This window comes from Artemia franciscana, chromosome 21 (assembly GCF_032884065.1).
Source record: "Artemia franciscana chromosome 21, ASM3288406v1, whole genome shotgun sequence".
In the NCBI taxonomy this organism is placed as follows: domain Eukaryota; kingdom Metazoa; phylum Arthropoda; class Branchiopoda; order Anostraca; family Artemiidae; genus Artemia; species Artemia franciscana.
In genome coordinates, this window is record NC_088883.1 from 29022110 (window position 1) to 29039794 (window position 17685).

General features: G+C 33.9%; 1 protein-coding gene across 2 annotated transcripts in view; it reads left to right on the forward strand.

The window, feature by feature from the left end:
- LOC136040802 (CXXC-type zinc finger protein 1-like) overlaps positions 1 to 17296 on the forward strand; it is a 70627-nt gene extending 53331 nt beyond the window's left edge. For both annotated transcript variants that reach the window (XM_065725131.1, XM_065725132.1), the window contains exons 9-11: positions 2208 to 2366; positions 9821 to 9958; positions 13850 to 17296. In XM_065725131.1, coding sequence (XP_065581203.1) covers positions 2208 to 2366; positions 9821 to 9958; positions 13850 to 14029 — 477 coding nt within the window. In that variant the 3' untranslated portion in view covers positions 14030 to 17296. The remainder of the gene's footprint in view (positions 1 to 2207; positions 2367 to 9820; positions 9959 to 13849) is intronic.
- The last annotated feature ends 389 nt before the right edge of the window (positions 17297 to 17685 follow it).

Below are 17685 nucleotides of genomic sequence, written 5' to 3' on the forward strand. Positions count from 1 at the left end.
TAATTAAATTAGTCGAATAATATTTTTGAGCATCAATTAAATTGAAGAAATGAATTGTTAACTGATAACTTTTGTATTTGAAGATAATGTATGTCGGCTTTTTATTGACTTGTCGAGACCTTACGCCTCAGAAGACTCTTGGGCAATCTGCTATCGTCAAACTGATACGATTAAATTGAGATATAATGTAGATGACATTATAGCAGACAGCAGATAGATGTTAGTCCCCTCCTTAACGAAATACTCCATAAAAAGAAGACGCAAATTCGTCTTTCTTTATTATATATTCTGCCCTCTGACAGTCGTATTTGCCCCATTTTTTGCCCTTTGAAGAGTATTCGGCCCTTTGAAGAGTCGTATGAGCAAAACCTGAAAATAAATTAATTATTCCTCATACCACATTAGAGTTCTATTTATAAGTGAAATGAAAACTTAGAAATAAATGTTTAGCAAGGTTTTGAAAATTCAAAAAGTAAGCCTAAAAAACAATCAGGCCCGGAATAAAAGTATCACTTTTATTGAAAAAAAAAAGATACTATTGAAAAAAAAGAACGAAAAAGCTAACCCGAACATTATGAAAAGTGAAATTCCATTAGATATATTTTAGTCTATGAACCAACAAAGAACGTTTATTTAGCTTACTACTATTTGCACTTCTTAGGACGGTGGCCATTACCATTACACACTATCACGCCGGTGGTTGCCACCAATCACAATAGTGGTGTTGGCTCATTAGAATCACATATTTGGGCTAATAGCTATCAAAACAGCTTTATTTAGTTCCTTGTTGCCACTAGATATCATTTGGATGGTGACTATTAGAATCACGTTCTTTCAAACCAGTGATTGCCATCAATTGTAATGGTGGCATTACCTCCCTAGGATCATACATTTGAACTTGAGCCAAAGAAAAGTTTTGTTTAGATCATTGGTGCTATTTGCAGTTCTTTGGACGGAGGCCATTACCATTACATACTATCACACCGGTGATTGCCACCAATCACAATAGTGGCGTTAGCTCATTAGGATCACATATTTGAGCTAATAGCCATCAAAACAGTTTTATTTAGTTCCTTGTTGCCACTAGATGTCATTTGGATGGTAACTATTAGAATCAAATTCTATCAAACCAATGATTGCCATCAATTGTATTGGTGGCATTACCTCCCTAGGATCATACATCTGAACTTGACGCCAACGAGAAGTTTTGTTTAGTTCCTTGGTGCTATTTGCAGTTCTTCGGACGGTGGTCATTACACATCTCTGTCACAGTCCGATTATTGCCACGAATCACATCAGTGGCATTAGCTCATTATTATCATATATTTTAGCTCATGTTTCAACAAAAAAAGCTTTATTGAGCTCTTTGGTGCTATTTTCAGGTACTGGGACGGTGGCCATTACAATCACACTGGCGATCGCCACCAATTACATCGATGGCGTTAGCTAATTAGCTTTAAATATTTTATTCCATTAGCGAACAAAAAGGTAAAACCTAGTTCCTTGGTGCTCTTAGCAGTTTTGAGGATGATGGTCATTAGAATCACATTCTATCACACCAGTGGCGTTCAACCAATGGAATTACATGCTTTAGGGCATGAGCCAATAAAAAAGATGAGTTTTGTTTCTTGGTGCTATTAGCAGTTATTAGGCCGTTGCCCTAGTGCTGGCAATGATTTTTTTTATTTATTTTAAAAGTGGAGGGGGAGCGGGCTAGAGGTCTAGGGGATTTATTCTCTCCTCCCTATTTTACGCCACTGCCATGGTCATTACAATTGAATAATGTTATACCAGTAACTGCCACAATCGAATCAGTAGCATTGGCTTGTTAGAACCACATATTATAGTTCATGAGCCAACAAAAAAGTTTTGGTGTCTTGGTGCTATTAGCAGTTATTAGGCCGTTGCCCTAGTGCCGTCAATGAAACTTTTTTTTACTTTATTTTAAAAGTGGAGGTGGAGGGGGCTAAAATCTAGGGGTTCTATTCTCTCCTCCCAATTTTACGCCACTGCCAGTCATTAGAATTCAATAATGTTACACCAGTAACTGCCAGAATCGAATTAGTAGCATTGGCTTATAGGAACCACATATTTTAGTTCACGAGCCAACAAAAAAGTCTTTGGTGTCTTGGTGCTATTATTACTTCAAATTTTCTTGGTTCTATCATGCTTGCTTTCTATTTTTTACCGTTTATTTTCTTTTTCAGTTTGAAAGCCAGACATCTTTTGGTTCGGTGTATAAAACTCATATTGAAGGAAATAACATGTTTTGCGACTTTTTCAACCCGACTACAGGGATGTATTGCAAACGTCTGCGTGTCCTCTGTCCAGAACATTGTAAGGAGCCAAAGATATCAGAAACTGAGGTATTCAATCCCCCTTTCCCTTAGATTTATCACTTACCTGATTTGTCATGCGTAATTTGCGTATCAGTGCTATTGCCAAAAAAAGCAAACAAATCTACAGAAAAACATTTGTAACTACAATAAAAATCCTTGAAGAATGTTTGATACTTTATAGTGTTTTGTGTAAATGTAAAGGGACTGTATGATCGATCGTTCAAAACAAGTTAAGAAGTGTGTGTCCGGTTTCAGGCCAAAAATAACTTATTTTTGTCATATTATCTTGTCATATTTTTTTAAGTTCATTGTGACAGACACTTGACAAAATTTAAAGATATTTTAGAACCAAAAGCTATTAGGGAAGAATAACAAGGATTTTCTCGCAGAGGACGTTTTGTCTTTAACAGAAACAACCCCTTGCAGTTGGTCCCTTATCAAAAATTATGGTTTTAGATGGTTTTTCAGGAAAAATCACTTTCCATGCACCCTTTATTTTGCAACCGATTCTAGGCCATGCTTCACTTATGAATTTCTAAAATTCTAGAGGCCCCCCTCGGGATATTTTGATTTTGTTGTTCAAAATTTTGTATGTATTCACATGAAGGAAGCTTAAAAAGGTCACTAACTTGGTAGTTTTTCTTCCAGCCCGTCCTCTAAGCATATTTCATATTAAAGAAAAATTCTGTCTTTACGAAACATTTTTATTCTTTAAATGAAAACGAAAAGCAAAAATTTTTACTCTTTAAATGCAAACAAATGTGACATTATTCACATGAAAAGTATTTTTCAAAATTATGGCTCTTAAGTATATTTAGCCAAAGGTTGTAACTCCTACCCATGACCCACCAAAATATTGCCATGCCTTACCCGGGGAGCCTTTCCCCCGCGTTGGGAATCTAGAGATCCAGAGTATGGGATCTAGAGTGTGGGATCCATGGATCTAGAGTATGGCAAGTAGCCAAAGATGCTAGAAACGGAGATGATTCCAGTGTATTAACTTTTTCATCATTAAATCAATTTAATATGCAAAACTACAATAATTTATTGATATAGAATATATATTTTGTAAAATATGAAATATATAATTTGTGTATTTTTTACTTCCTAGTTCAATTTTTCAAAATGCTGTAATCTTATTCAGACTTAATGTCAAGCCTTGAGCTCCTGGACCCAGCCTAAAATATGCAAAATGCAAACGAATGTGACGTCATTCACATGAATTTTTTTCTTTTTTAGACTCCAAGGATAACAAAGCCCACCAAAACCTGGGGGCAAGTGTTGTGAATTATTCCCCTGAGGCATATTAGTTATTTATGAAAGGGATGGTAGTATTAACTTCGGAGGGGGCTCATTCTATTGTAAATAAGAATTTCTAATGTCATTTTTAAGAGTCAAAAGTGATCGTAGGATAACTAGATCCCCCCCCCCCCAAAGACTCCTTTTTCCCTAAATGCATCTGATCAAAATTTTGAGATAGCCATTTCAAAATGGTTTAAAGGTCAAATAACAAAAACTCATCCCCCCATCAATACAACCCCCCAGATTCAGGGAGAAGTGTTGTAAGTTATGCCCCTGGGGCAGATAAGCTTTTATGTAAGAGATGGTCCTATAAAAATAAGAGGCGGATCATTTGATTGGAAAATGGAATTACTATTTACCTTTTTAAGAGCCATCAAAAGTGACCCCCCCCACCCTCTTATACCCAAATGTATCCGATCAAACTTTGAGTAGCCATTTTGTTTGAAACAGTCCAACGATCAGATGACTAAATTTCAGGGTCAACATAATCCCCCTCTCGAAACCCGGGGAAGATTTGTAACTTATGCCCCGTGGGTGTACAAAGTTTCTACGGAAAAGGTCGTATAAACCTCGGAGGGACTCAAATGATTTATGAGATTGTCAGGTTGATTGAAATAGTTTGACGATCAGATAAAGAAAAATTTGGGGTTAACATACCCCCCCCCCCCAGAGTCCGGGGGAAGGGTTGTAACGTATGCCCTGGGGGCATATGTAGTTTTTATGGAAGAAGTGGTCGTATTAACCTCGGAGAGTTCTCAAATGATCGGAAACTAAAAGTTCTGATTCTCTTTCTAAAAATTCAAAGTGATCCGATGGCAACTAGCCCCCCCCCTTGTCAACCTTCTTTCCCCCAAATGTGTCCGATCAAATTTCTTATATAGCCATTTTGTTCAAAATAGACCAAAGATTATTTTTCATAAATACATATAGTTTTCAGTAAAGCGCCAATGATGTAGTAGGTTTTAGACTTATACAGTGAGAGAAATTCAAACCATTGCTTGCACAAATTTTTGCTCGTTTCAAGCTTGATTTGCATATTCAGTTAAAGTTTCGCTCGTTTTAAGATTTATTTACTCATTTATTATTAGTACCTATTATATGTTTCTTTGCATTGATTGTTTATTTAACTTCTGTTCGTTTTGGGTTTCATTTATACTTTAATAGCAAATTATTTTTGATCATTTTAAGCTTGATTTACATATTCAACTTAAGCTTTGCTCGTTTTAAGATTTATTTATTCATTTATGGTTAATACCTGCTCTAATTTTTTTCTATGATTGTTTATTTTATTTCTGTTCGTTTTGGGTTTCATTTATTCTTTAATAGTAATTTCTGGTCTTTTTGAGTTTGAGTCATTGTAGGTTTCTATTTCTTCTGATCTCAAAATTTAATATGGCCTTTACTTTCCTCTAGAAAACTTCGTTTTCGGGAAGTTGTTTTTATAGTTAATAGCTTATAAGAACAGCTTACAATGCTTATATAGCTCCTTTATATAGCAGGTATATTAGCTCCTTGTGTTCAATGTACTGAGTCCCTGTGTCTGCTTCCAGTTCAATACCCTCTGTGAGGTTTTTTTCCACCAGGCTTTTAACTGAGGGTGGTGGCACGTGATGTTGAGGGACTTTATCAAATTATTTTGAAGAGTATACTGAGTGGGTTTTATTATTACATTAAAATAAGCAAGGTTCAGTAGTTATTTTTTTTTTATTGTGGATTATGTAATATACGGATGAGGGGTGAGGCCTGTTGCATAGGAGGCTTAAGAGTTCATAGTTTATTCAATAAAAATTTACAATCAAACAGTTCGTGGTAACGAACTGTAGTAAGGAGCGACCCGGCTCAATAGTAACCAAAACTCTAAAAAATGGAATTTTGATACCAATACTTACATCAAAAGAATCGCATTTTAATGCTGATTTTAAATATATAAGTTTAATCAAGTTTAGTCTTACCCATCAAAAGTTACGAGCCTGAGAAAATTTGCGTTATGTTAGAAAATAAGGGAAACGCCCCCTACAAGTCTTAGAATCTTAACGAAAATCACACCATCAGATTCAGCGTATCAGAGAACCCTACTGTAGAAGTTTCAAGCTCCTATCTACAAAAATGTGGAATTTTGTATTTTTTGCCAGAAGGCAGATCACGGATGCGTGTTTTTTTTTTTTTTTTTTTTTTTTTTTTTTTTTTTTTTTTTTTTTTTTCTTTTTCCCAGGGGTGATCGTATCGACCCAGTTGTCCTAGAATGTTGCAAGAGGGCTCATTCTAACGGGAATGAAAAGTTCTAGTGCCCTTTTTAAGTGACCAAAAAAATTGGAGGGCACCTAGGCCCCCTCCCACGCTAATTATTTTACCAAAGTCAACGGATCAAAATTCTGAGATAGCCATTTTATTCAGCGTAGTCGAAAAACCTTATAACTATGTCTTTGGGGACGACTTACTCCCCCACAGTCCCCATGGGAGGGGCAACAAGTTACAAACTTTGACCAATGCTTACATATAGTAATGGTTATTGGGAAGTGTACAGGCGTTTTCAGGAGGATTTTTTTGGTTGGGGGAGGGGTTGAGAAGAGGGGGATATGCTGGGGGAACTTTCCATCGATAATTTGTCATGGGGGAAGAAAATCTCCATGAAGGGAGCGCAGGATTTAATAGCATTATTTAAAAACACAATGAAAAAATAAATATGAAAAAGTTCTTTCAGCTGGAAGTAAGGAACAGCATTAAGACTTAAAACAAACAGAAACTATTACCCATTTGAGGGGCTCACCTCCTCCTAATACCTCGCTCTTTATGTTAAAGTATTTTTAGTAATTTCAACTATTTATTCTACGGCTTTTGTGATTCTGGGGTCATTCTTAATGAATTGGGACAAAATTTAAGCTTTAGTGTAAAGAACGAGGATCTGACAAGGGGGCGAACCCCCTCATATATGTAATAAAAATATGAGAATACAAAAGTTCTTTACGTAAGCTAATTTATAAGTTACGTAAATCTTTTACTAATAAAAATATTCGTAAAAAATTAAATGTTCTAGTTGCCTTTTTAATTGACCAAAAAATCGGAGGGCAACTAGGCTTCCTCCCCCGCTCTTTTTTTCTCAAAATCATTCGATCAAAATTATGAGAAAGCCATTTAGCAAAAAAAAAAAAAAATTCAAATTTCGTTCTAATTATTCCTCTGTGGAGAGCCAAAATCAAAACATGCATTGATTCAAAAACGTTCAGAAATTAAATAAAAAAAAACAAGTTTTTTTTAACTGAAAATAAGGAGCAACATTAAAACTTAAAACGAACAGAAACTACTTCGTATATGAAAGAGTCTGCTTCCTCATCAACGCCCCGCTCTTTACGCTAAAGTTTTTTACTGTTTTAAAAAGAAGAATTGAGAGACAGAGTCAAACTTTAGCGTAAAGAGCGGGGCGTTGATGAAGAAGCAGCCTCTTTCATATACGAAGTAATTTCTGTTCGTTTTAAGTTTTAATGTCGCTCCTTACTTTCAGTTAAAAAAACTTGTTTTTTTTATTTAATAAAACACTTGAACATAGTCTCTTTCGCAAGGCTCCATGGCTACAAAGAAACAAGGAAGAAACAAAAAAATAAAAATATACAAAAGAAATTATGCCAATTTATAATAGAGTATACAAAAAAAAACGAAATCTCCCATTCCAATTATCCCTAACATCACACGCTAGGCATTGTAGTATCTCATGACTTCAAACCAAACAACCCGTAAAAGTGAAACAGCCTTTTAACTGAATAAAACTAATATAAATTAAATAATGTTCTTCAAAGATACAAACCCAATCCAGAGAGATCCTCCGTGGGAGAAAAAAAACAGTAATTGTTAACTAGTAACTCTTTGACATTCCTTTTGAAGATACTAGAAGAGTGGCAGCACAAAGCTGCCACTCTTCTAGCGTGGTCCATATTCTAGGAGCGTGGTCCATATCATGATCGTGTTACGCACAAAGCGCCACAGGATAAGCGCAAACAGGCTTTGAAAAATAACAGCCTTAGAAGTATTCTTAAGATCACATAAGGCAGCAGAAAGTCACCAACAAGGAAATTCGTCAAAGGACTAGCCAGCCACTTGTCACGGGTATTCCTCGGAGAAAATGCAGGTCCTGTTTTGGAAACGCCCTGCGTATGGACGAAAGTCGTCTCCCTAGCATAGCACACAGCTGGAAGCCCGACGGTAGGCATACAAAAGGTTCTCCGAGGAATACACTGCGCAGAACACTAGATCTGGATCAGAAGAAAGCTGGAACCTCACTGACACCTGAATGGGCGGTATTATCGCAGCGTCAACCACGTGCGATGCATGGAGAAGCGGCACAGATTGCACTGGAGGCACTAAGGTAAGGTGTAACATATTTCATCATGATCATATTAAAAACTGCCAGGGGTTGAAGACAGACTGCAATAATGGAATATGAAGAATCTTGCAGTTGCTGTAAGTTTGAGGATTAACAGACCGCTGATAAAGAATAAAAGATATAATATTACTCAAGGCAGCTGGAAGGTAGCCATGCAATTAAAGAAAGTGAAAAAAGCACACAACAGAAAACAAAGAGATTTCACATCAAGCAAGAGTTTAAATGAAGAGCTGTTATTTTCATAAATAGTAGTCCTAGTTTTATCGTAATGTCTCTACTGTGGCTTCAGTGAGGAGGGAAAGGTTGCCATCCAAATAACAGGAAAATACAAAGCATAAGACTGAACTGAACTATAGAAAAGAACTCTTGGCTATAGGCTTTAGAAAGAGATTCCAAGACTCCTGATGATTTGAATGATGATTTGAGCTTATTATGACAAATTCTGATGGAAAAGGGATAAATTTGGTTGATCATTTGTTGTACGAACATCTGGTAATCTCCTTGGAGAGATGTGGAATGAGTCTCCGACTTGGTTGGTCATTATTCAATCAATGTTTAGTAATTTAAACCAACAATACACAATTGGCTAGGAGTGTATTTGAGGCATGTCTTTATAACCTTAGAAGCAAGCGCATTTGAAAGAAAATAAGAAGTATCTATGCCTAACTTAGATTGTGAGGCTGAATCCAGGAGGTCAAAGCTTGACATTAAGTCTGAATAAAATTATAATATTATGGAAAACAGAACTATGTAGTAGACTATATATAACATATTCCAAGGCGATATTTAATGTATTGATATCATTTAGATGGTACACAAATTATTCAGCAATTTTAAACAAACGGCAATATTATGGGAATATGAAATTAAATATGATTAATATATGACTAAATGTAACTAAATATTTGGGTAAGAAATGGGCTTATGAAAAATCAAATTTTAAAGAGGCATTTATTTAAGGGTGGTTCTTGAAGGGCAGCTGTAAGAAAGAAAAAAAAAGTGAAATTACTATGTACCTTTTTAAGAGTCATCAAAAGTGATCCCCCCCCCCCACTTTTGGGTGCTAAAATTATTTTTGGCGAAAAGTTTGTCCTTTTGCCAAAGATGCATAATTTAGTCCTATTCAAACCTCTTAAAGAAAAGAAAGCTGCAATGGTATATAAATTATTACAGTTTTATAATTATTAAATTTGGAAATTATTAAATAATTTTAATAATTATTTTAATAATTTTTTATTTATTTTAATATTTTTATTTTAATAATTATATTTACAATGATGTTTATAATAATTATTAAAGTTTAATAATTATTAAACAGTTTTCCACCAATGGCAATATTATGGGAATATGAAACTAAATGACTAAAATAACTAAATACTTGATAAGAAATAGGCTTTTGAAATGTTAAATTTTAAAAAGTGGGATTTATTTGAGATTGATTCTTTGACAACAGCCATAACAAAGAAAAAGAAAAGTGACTTAAACTCATTTTTGGAGAAAAGTTTATTCTTTTGCCCTTAGCTTTAGCTAGCTCGCCTTAGCTAGGAGCTACTTAGCTACCTAGAGCTGCTTCTTCTGCAAACAGTTGGAGGTCCATAGACACCCAAATAGGGTTCTTTAATGATCTGGCTGTGACAAATCACAGGTGCACTGGCTGTGACACATCATATGTGCCACTGGCTCTGGCATGAGCCAGTGTCATATATAAGTGGATAAGAAGCATATTAGCTGATATGACAGAACAGTACAATCGTTCATAATAATAAATGACATAAAATGATAGTACGTCCTTTGTGTCTTTTAGGTTTGCGGATGTCCACTTTTGAAGAATGTTTTAGAAGAAAGTAACGAATTTTGTCGTGTTGCTAAAAAGAAGTGTGTGCGCCATCTAGGATGGGAGAAGTTACGCCGAGCTGAAATTGATATGGAAAGAGTTAGGCAGGTTAGTTTTAGCGTTATTTTTCTTCCATTTTTGGATTTTTTTCTGTTTGACTTGTATTCTGAGGATAAGCGTAACCATATATTCCTTCTTTATTTAAATTAACTAACAGACGACAGACGTAAAAAAGGAAAATGCCACACGGAAAATGCCACACGGAAAATATCACTCGGATAATGTCACACATAAGAAAGGTCCCACAAATGTTTTACTTTATAAAAAAAAATTGTTTACTTACAGAAAAGGAGACTATCAACTATAGAGGATTGGAGCAAAATGTTGCCCCAAGAGAAAATTCGAAGTCTTCTGCCCCCCTCCCAAAAAAGGAACTTCCCTGGAAAGTTTCAGCTCGATCTCCAAGCCGTGACACAAATGAGGTGGGCTTACCAACACTATGTTCAAGTTCCATTTATTTCTATAAAATAACAATAACAAAACAGTATTCCAAAGGGCTCAATAGCCCGTTATTTGGGAAACGACATAGAATAAGTAAAGAATTTAAGAATTTATGTATGTTTAAGCAAAAATTAATTTTATTATAAAAATAAAAATATCAACTTTTCATATAAACCCACTGAAATTTAAATCATAATTTTAATGCTGCTTACTGTATAATAAGCAAATACATTTTTAATAGACAATGAATTTGTTTTAAGTTTTGATATTAATATAACCTCCTGTATAATGAGACAATATAATGCTCGCTTGGGAGAAAATAGCTTCAAATCTCCAGCATATGTCACACAGTTAGGGTAGAGCAGGGTAGAGTTTATATGCTTAGCGAATTACTGTATAGTACTGTATATAACCTGTTAAGATGTCAAATCCTTTCAATCCGTTTTTTTTTATCTTTCCGTGTCAAGGTACTTCATTCTTCCTTTATTTTTTGCTTTTTTTTGCCCAGAAAGCTACGAAAAATGCAAAGTAGGGGCTAGGAGTAAAAAAAGAATAAGAATTTTTTTACGAGCTAATTTGGAATATTTCTAAACATTCTGCTGTTTTTTTTTTGTTTTTTTTATATTATTTTAAAGAACAATTATTTTCATTTCGGTAGTTCAAAAGGCGGTATGTTACTCAACATGGTTTGAATAAGGGGAAAAAAGTATGTTTTCAACTTTTTTAACGAACAGTTATTCTTATAAAATATTTGGGTTTGCCTCGATAATAGAATCGGCCGAGGATCGGCCAGGCTAATCCAACTTTCAGGAAACTGTCTCAAATTTGGCGCAGTCAGAAGTACTCTCTCCAACTCAAGCTGAGGCTGTTCAGCAGCAACGTCCTCTCAACGCTTTGCTATGGTTCTGAAACTTGGCACATAGATCAAATACTGGAAAAGAAACTCCTCGCGTTCGAAAACATTTAAAGCGCATTCTAAATATCCACTGGTCCCTAAAAGTAACAAACGCTACAATACCACAGAAGACACCTCGGTCACTGATAATCAAAGTGATCAAATATAGGAAGTAGAGACACCTTGGTCATGTGATCCGCATGCCCTAAACCCAACTACCGAAGGTCGTCCTTCACTGGTAGCCACATGGTATCAGAAGCAGAGGACGCCTCAGAAAACACCTTACGACGCAGCTACTGGGCTGACCTCCTAAACCTTAATGCCTAAATTCAACCTGAATGGGAAGATTTCTGGGCGGCTGCAGCGATGAGAGAGGACTGGCGACTCTTCTTGGTTGCCCTAAGCGCCTCTGGAGGCACAGGAGGATCTAAGGTCTAAAGTAAGGTCTCAATGATAGGACAAAATTTATTCCAATATTAGAAGATCTGAATTCGGGTAGTTTCTGCGTTTTTTGGTCGTTTTTAACAAACAGTTATTTGTATTGCTTTAGTTCAAAAGGTGAAATGCTGCGCACAATATGGATTGGAATTAAAAATCAAAAATATAATATTTTTCTTTTTAATAGAACACAATACAAACAACTGATAGTTGAATATATTTGAAAAACAAGTATTTAGTGACTTTTTCTTTGTATTGCGTTTCCTCAAATGCAGAAATTATTAGAATTTGGGCCTTTTGATTTCAAGATTAGGTTTTAGGCCATCTTCGAAAACTTACTCCTGCCTCCCTTTGTCCCTCTTAAATCCCTACTCCCAATAGAGCGACTATGGATGTCCCAATGCTGACACTCCTGGTGGTTTACTCCAGGTTACAGGGATATTCTCGAAGCTTTGTGCCGAGTTTTTTCTTCTTTTAAAAATTCCTAGGTTGTGCGTTTTGACTTGTGTGCTGGCTATTTCTGTACTCATTGATAAGTGTTTCTTGTGGGGAGAGTATTCTAATTATAATTATTATATTTAATTTTATAACTAATTGATTGAATAAAAGATACTATGTTTGGGCAATGCCTACCCAAGTGTAACTTGCTTACAATAAATAGTTTGATTCTGTGTTATTGGCAAGGCAAAACAAAAGTCTTTTTCATACGAAATAACTACGTAAGAAACAATTGAAAAACACTTATGTTTTTCACTCATAACATAGGGTCAAAAAAGGAGTTTACTAATTTGATAAATATAATATTTCCAATTAAGTATTTTAAAAGAGTCCCGTTAATTGAAACTCTTTTAATCTATAAATCTATTTTGGTATTTGCATTCAAAGAAAATGCGTAGATAATCACAAAAACATAAAAAACATAATAGTTGGAGCCAAAATAATACAGTCAAGAGTGACTAATATGAACTGATTATATAAACACTAAACACCCAAGCACACTAAAAACACTAAAACACCCAAATTCGACATTGAAAGGTCCAAATTCTAATAATATCTGCATCTGATAGAAGGAGATATGATGTGCTTTAGAAGAACTAAAAAATTGAGCAAGGCCCGTAATCAGGGGGTGGTTACGGGGTTTGAACCCCCCCCCCCCTCCGATTTTTTTTTTATTCTAAAAACATGACAAAATGCATATAAGTAAATTTTTGATGAGTTTTTGAATGCTATTTGTTGTTAAATCCCCCTGAACAAAAATCCTTGATGTACCCTTGATCTTGAGAAACAGTAACGATAAAAGAAACGATAAAGGACATCATTTTGAGAAAAAGTGTCACATAACGCTTCTTGAATGACTGCTGCTGAAATTGTCTAGTTCACAAATGGTATATACCAACTCAATTTGCCAAATTGGTATAACGGCAAAATTGACATAATTTTATGGGAAAAAGGGCAAAGCCAAAGTGCCAGGAGACCACAAATTTCAAAGTGCTTAATGTTTTCTTTTTTATTTATCTGCAAACCTCTACTGTACTAACTGGAAACGGGGCTTAGGATGATAGACTATCATAAAGAAGTAAAATTAATCATTTTTAATGTAACTTTGAAAAAGCTATGCCAGCTTTGCCTATCACAGAGACAATCTGTCTTGGTTTTACTCTGATTAGGCATTCAAGTCTTTTATCACTGACCAGTTTGTGATTTTGACCGGACTGGCTTCGGTAGCTTTTTATGATATAAACAATTCTTAAAGTGATCAGTTAGTCTAATAAAGTTAAGGTGGAGAGGACATATAATTTTTAGTTTTTTAAATAAATTTGATCCGATAACCTAGAACGGGAATTATTTTGCCTTTAGATTTCTTGTTTTCTTTTTATATCTGTTGTTTTTCCCCTTGCTTTTTCGTTTAATTACTTTATTCATTATTATTCTTTACTATATTTTCGTTAGTTAGTATCAGCTTATTATTTCTTACCTCTTTTTGAAATAAATTAAAAAATAGCAATAATACTTTGAAGAAAACTAAACCGATTTTTTTTTTTATCACCTGAAAAAATTGAATTTCTTAAATCTTAAAAAAAAAATTAATTACAATTAACGAAAGATGCTAATATGAAAATATGCTAAGAATTAAAAATTTAATTAATTTTTTTTGTCTCTTTTAGTGGTTAAAAATTGATGATCTGTTTGAAAAAGAGAGACAGGTGAGACAAGCAATGGCTTCACGTGCTGGAGTACTTTCCTTGCTCCTACACTCCACCTACAACCACGCCCTCATGGACCCTCAACCCGAACCGGAGAAAGTCCAACAAGCGGTTCCCCACTCAGATCATGATTACTTCTAGCCTATTAGCCGCTAATGTACTGTTGTATAGCCTTTAATGTGCTGTTGTGAGGTTGTATAGGATCTACTCTGCTCTTGTGAAATGTAGTGTACCGTTGTGAGGAAGAAAAGAAAAGTGTAAAACTGCATACTCCAGCATATTCATCATCGAAAGGAGAGAATTTCTTTGGTACTCCAAATAAATTTTATCTCTCACTTTTATGACAACGCAAGTATATGTTTCCAATTGTGTCACCATTAGTGCTTGTTTCGAAACAATTTATGTATATTTGTCGATCCATCATTTTTCGTAATGTTGGGGCTATCAATGTTCTGGTGAAAAAAATAATGGTCTTCGGCCCTACTATGGTTCTAGGGCCCCATATAGAATATAACTTTCAGATCTGAGAGTGTGGTTTGCGTACTGGTTTATTTTATAATAAGTACGTGGTTGTTTAAATTTGAGTGTACCGCAGCCCCCTTGACTGAAGGAGGTTCAGAAAGGCTGTGTGACGTTTTTAGACTAATAAATTATTTAGCAATGCAGTAAAAATAATTGAATGAGTTTCATTTTTATATAAATTTAAAGAAATTAAATAGATATAATAGATAAATTATTTATTATGATCTAAACGAAATTAATTTTATTGATAATAAATACAATTATAAGTTAAGATATTAAAATTATTCAACTAGTTGATAATTTAAGAAAAAATAGTGTATTAATTTTAATTATTAAACAAATTTAAAGATATTGAATAATTTAATAATTAGGCAATTTTGAATGATTTAATCAAAATTAGTATTATTAAATGTAAAAATTAATTAAATTATCAATTAATAAATTAAAAATTGTCAAAAATAAATTCTAAAGGGTTATGTAACATTTTTATATTAATAAATGCGTTGAAAATTTAATAAAAAAAGGTGTTAAATAAATTTCTTATTCAATGAATTTAAAGAAATCAGATACTTTACTAACAAATTATTTTGAATTATTTAAATAAGATTAATTTTATTGCAGTAGAGCCACGGTTATCCTTGGTAATGTGGACCAAGAGCACCTTGGATAAATGAAAACTCAGATAACACGGATTCTATGAACAGTCAAGAAAGAAACATATGGTAAAATGAATAAAACTCGGTTACTTTTGGATTATAAATGAAAAATGTTCAACTGTAGCACCAATAAAAGTGTTCTCGCACTGGGCAGTGCCTTAGACAAAGTAAAAAATTAATTAAGTTATCAGTTAATAAATTGAAAATTGTCAAAAATAAGTTCTAAAGGATTATGTAACATTTTTATATTAATAAATGTGTTGAAGATTTAATAAAAAAAAGTGTTAGATAAATTTGGTTATTCAATAAATTTAAAGAAATTAAATTTTTTACAAACATAATTATTTTAGTTTATTTAAATAAGATTAATCTTATTGCAGTAGAGCCACGGTTATCCTTGGTAATGTGGACCAAGAGCACCTTAGATAAACAAAAACTCGGATAACACGGATTCTATGAACAGTCAAGAAAGAAGCACATGGTAAAATGAATAAAACTCGTTTACTTTTGGATTATAAATGAAAAATGATAAACTGTAGCACCAATACTAGCGACCTGGTAAAATGAATATGCTGAAATGGTAAAAAATTGGGTAAAATGAATAAAACTCGTTTACTTTTTGGATTATAAATAAAAAATGATAAACTGTAGCACCAATACTAGCGACCTGGTAAAATGAATATGCTGAAATGGTAAAAAATTGGGTAAAATGAATAAAACTCGTTTACTTTTGGATTATAAATGAAAAATGTTAAACTGTAGCATCAATAATAGCGACCTGGTAAAATGAATATGGTAAAATGGTAAAATATGGTAAAATGAATAAAAATCGCTTACTTTTGGATTATAAATGAAAAATGTTCAACTGTAGCACCAATAATAGCGACCTGGTAAAATGAATATGGTAAAATGGTAAAATGAATAAAACTCGTTTACTTTTGGATTACAAATGAAAAATGTTCAACATAAAGCCCCAACATAAAGCAAAGTAAGATATGATTAAATTAATACTATAATGTTTGCATTTAGGTTTTCTTGATTGATTTTACTGGGTATATGTTAGATTCACTTGGATTTTTCTCTCTCAGAGACGAAAAGAGTTACCTTTTGCATCAGTTTTTTATGCTGTTGGGGTGGAATGTCCCAGATTAAAATGATATAAGGAGTCAAAAGTTTAAAGTAAAGAAAAAAACGTTCATCGGTTGGAGTCGAACCCACAAAGCCTTCGGTAATTAATCGAACCTGCTATTGCAAACTAAGACAGCCACCAGGACCCTTATTCATTGCATTTAAATCCCGACTTTACTCTTCAACGAATTAATAAAATTTGCACATGCAATACTTGTTAGGTGTATTATAATATATTTTTATAGAAAAAACTAACATAATAGCAAATTCTTGATATTGCCTTTTTCCCGTGAGAGGTATTGACAGTGTCATTAGCAAAAATTGGTTAAAAGTTTTTGAGAGGTAGTGAAGAGAAGGGAGGTTTGGGAGGTTTTAAAGAGAAGAGGTGCATTCGTCAGTGCATCAACCTCGCAGGATCCCATGCTGTGACAAGTCTGTAGTAATAGTTGGCTATTTTTATGAATAGCAAACTTTTTTTTATTTTTCAAGTAAAAAAAATGATATAATCAAAAATTCGCTTTCAGAGATAGGGAATAGGGAAAAGTACGCGTTTTGGGAGAAAATCCTGGCAAGTTTTGTAACTTGCTATAAGGAGCAATTTTTTGCTCGCTATCTATAAAAAATTCTGGATTTTTACCCAATACTAAGCTTTTTTCTCTTAAAATTTTTCGATAATTGCACTGCAAGTACACAATTCGTGCAAGCTTCTCTTAAGAAAGTGAAAAAAGAATAAATAAAGGTTCTTTAAGTACAGGAGGGAGGCTTCAATTCCTCCGCTCCCAATTCTCCTCCGGGGTAGAGTGCCCGGAAGTTAAGCGCAATTATTTGTTTGAATCACAATTCCTGAAGTGATTGAGTTTGTTTCAGGTTTTGAGGTTTATTTAGGGGTTTTATTTGAGGTTTTCAGGTTTGTTTGCATTATTTAGGCACAGTCATTAAGTAAAATGGCACGTTTTTTGTGCATTTGTTTTTGTAAAAAAAGAAATATTTTGTATAAACTTTGGAAAATAATCAGTGCTGTGTTTTATATATTGATTGTAATATGTTTATGGTGCTTGTTTTGACCTGTTTTACAAATAATAAATTGAATACGGTATTGAAACAGTTTCAAAAATAAATTTAAAAAGGTCAAAAAGTTTATTTGTTAGAATTTTATTATAAAAGTTTAAAAGTAAGATAAAGGGCTTTCAGGAAAACGAAAAAGTGCCATCGCCTTTTAGTTGACAATTGAAGTACCAAATAAGGTGGAATGGAAATCTGGTTGTTTGAATGGGCTAATACAGTAGCGGTATGAGGCCTCATATTCTGGGGGGGGGGTATAAAATATACTAATGAAGTGTAACATTATAAAATGAAAGGCATTTAATGTCAGAGAAAATGGAGGGCGGCAACTGCCCCTTGCCCAGGGCTAGAACTGCTACTGTGCTAATGGGTTGTTGAATGGGCTTCTAAGAATCTCTGGAAAAGTGCCATCGGCTTTTTGTTTCCTTT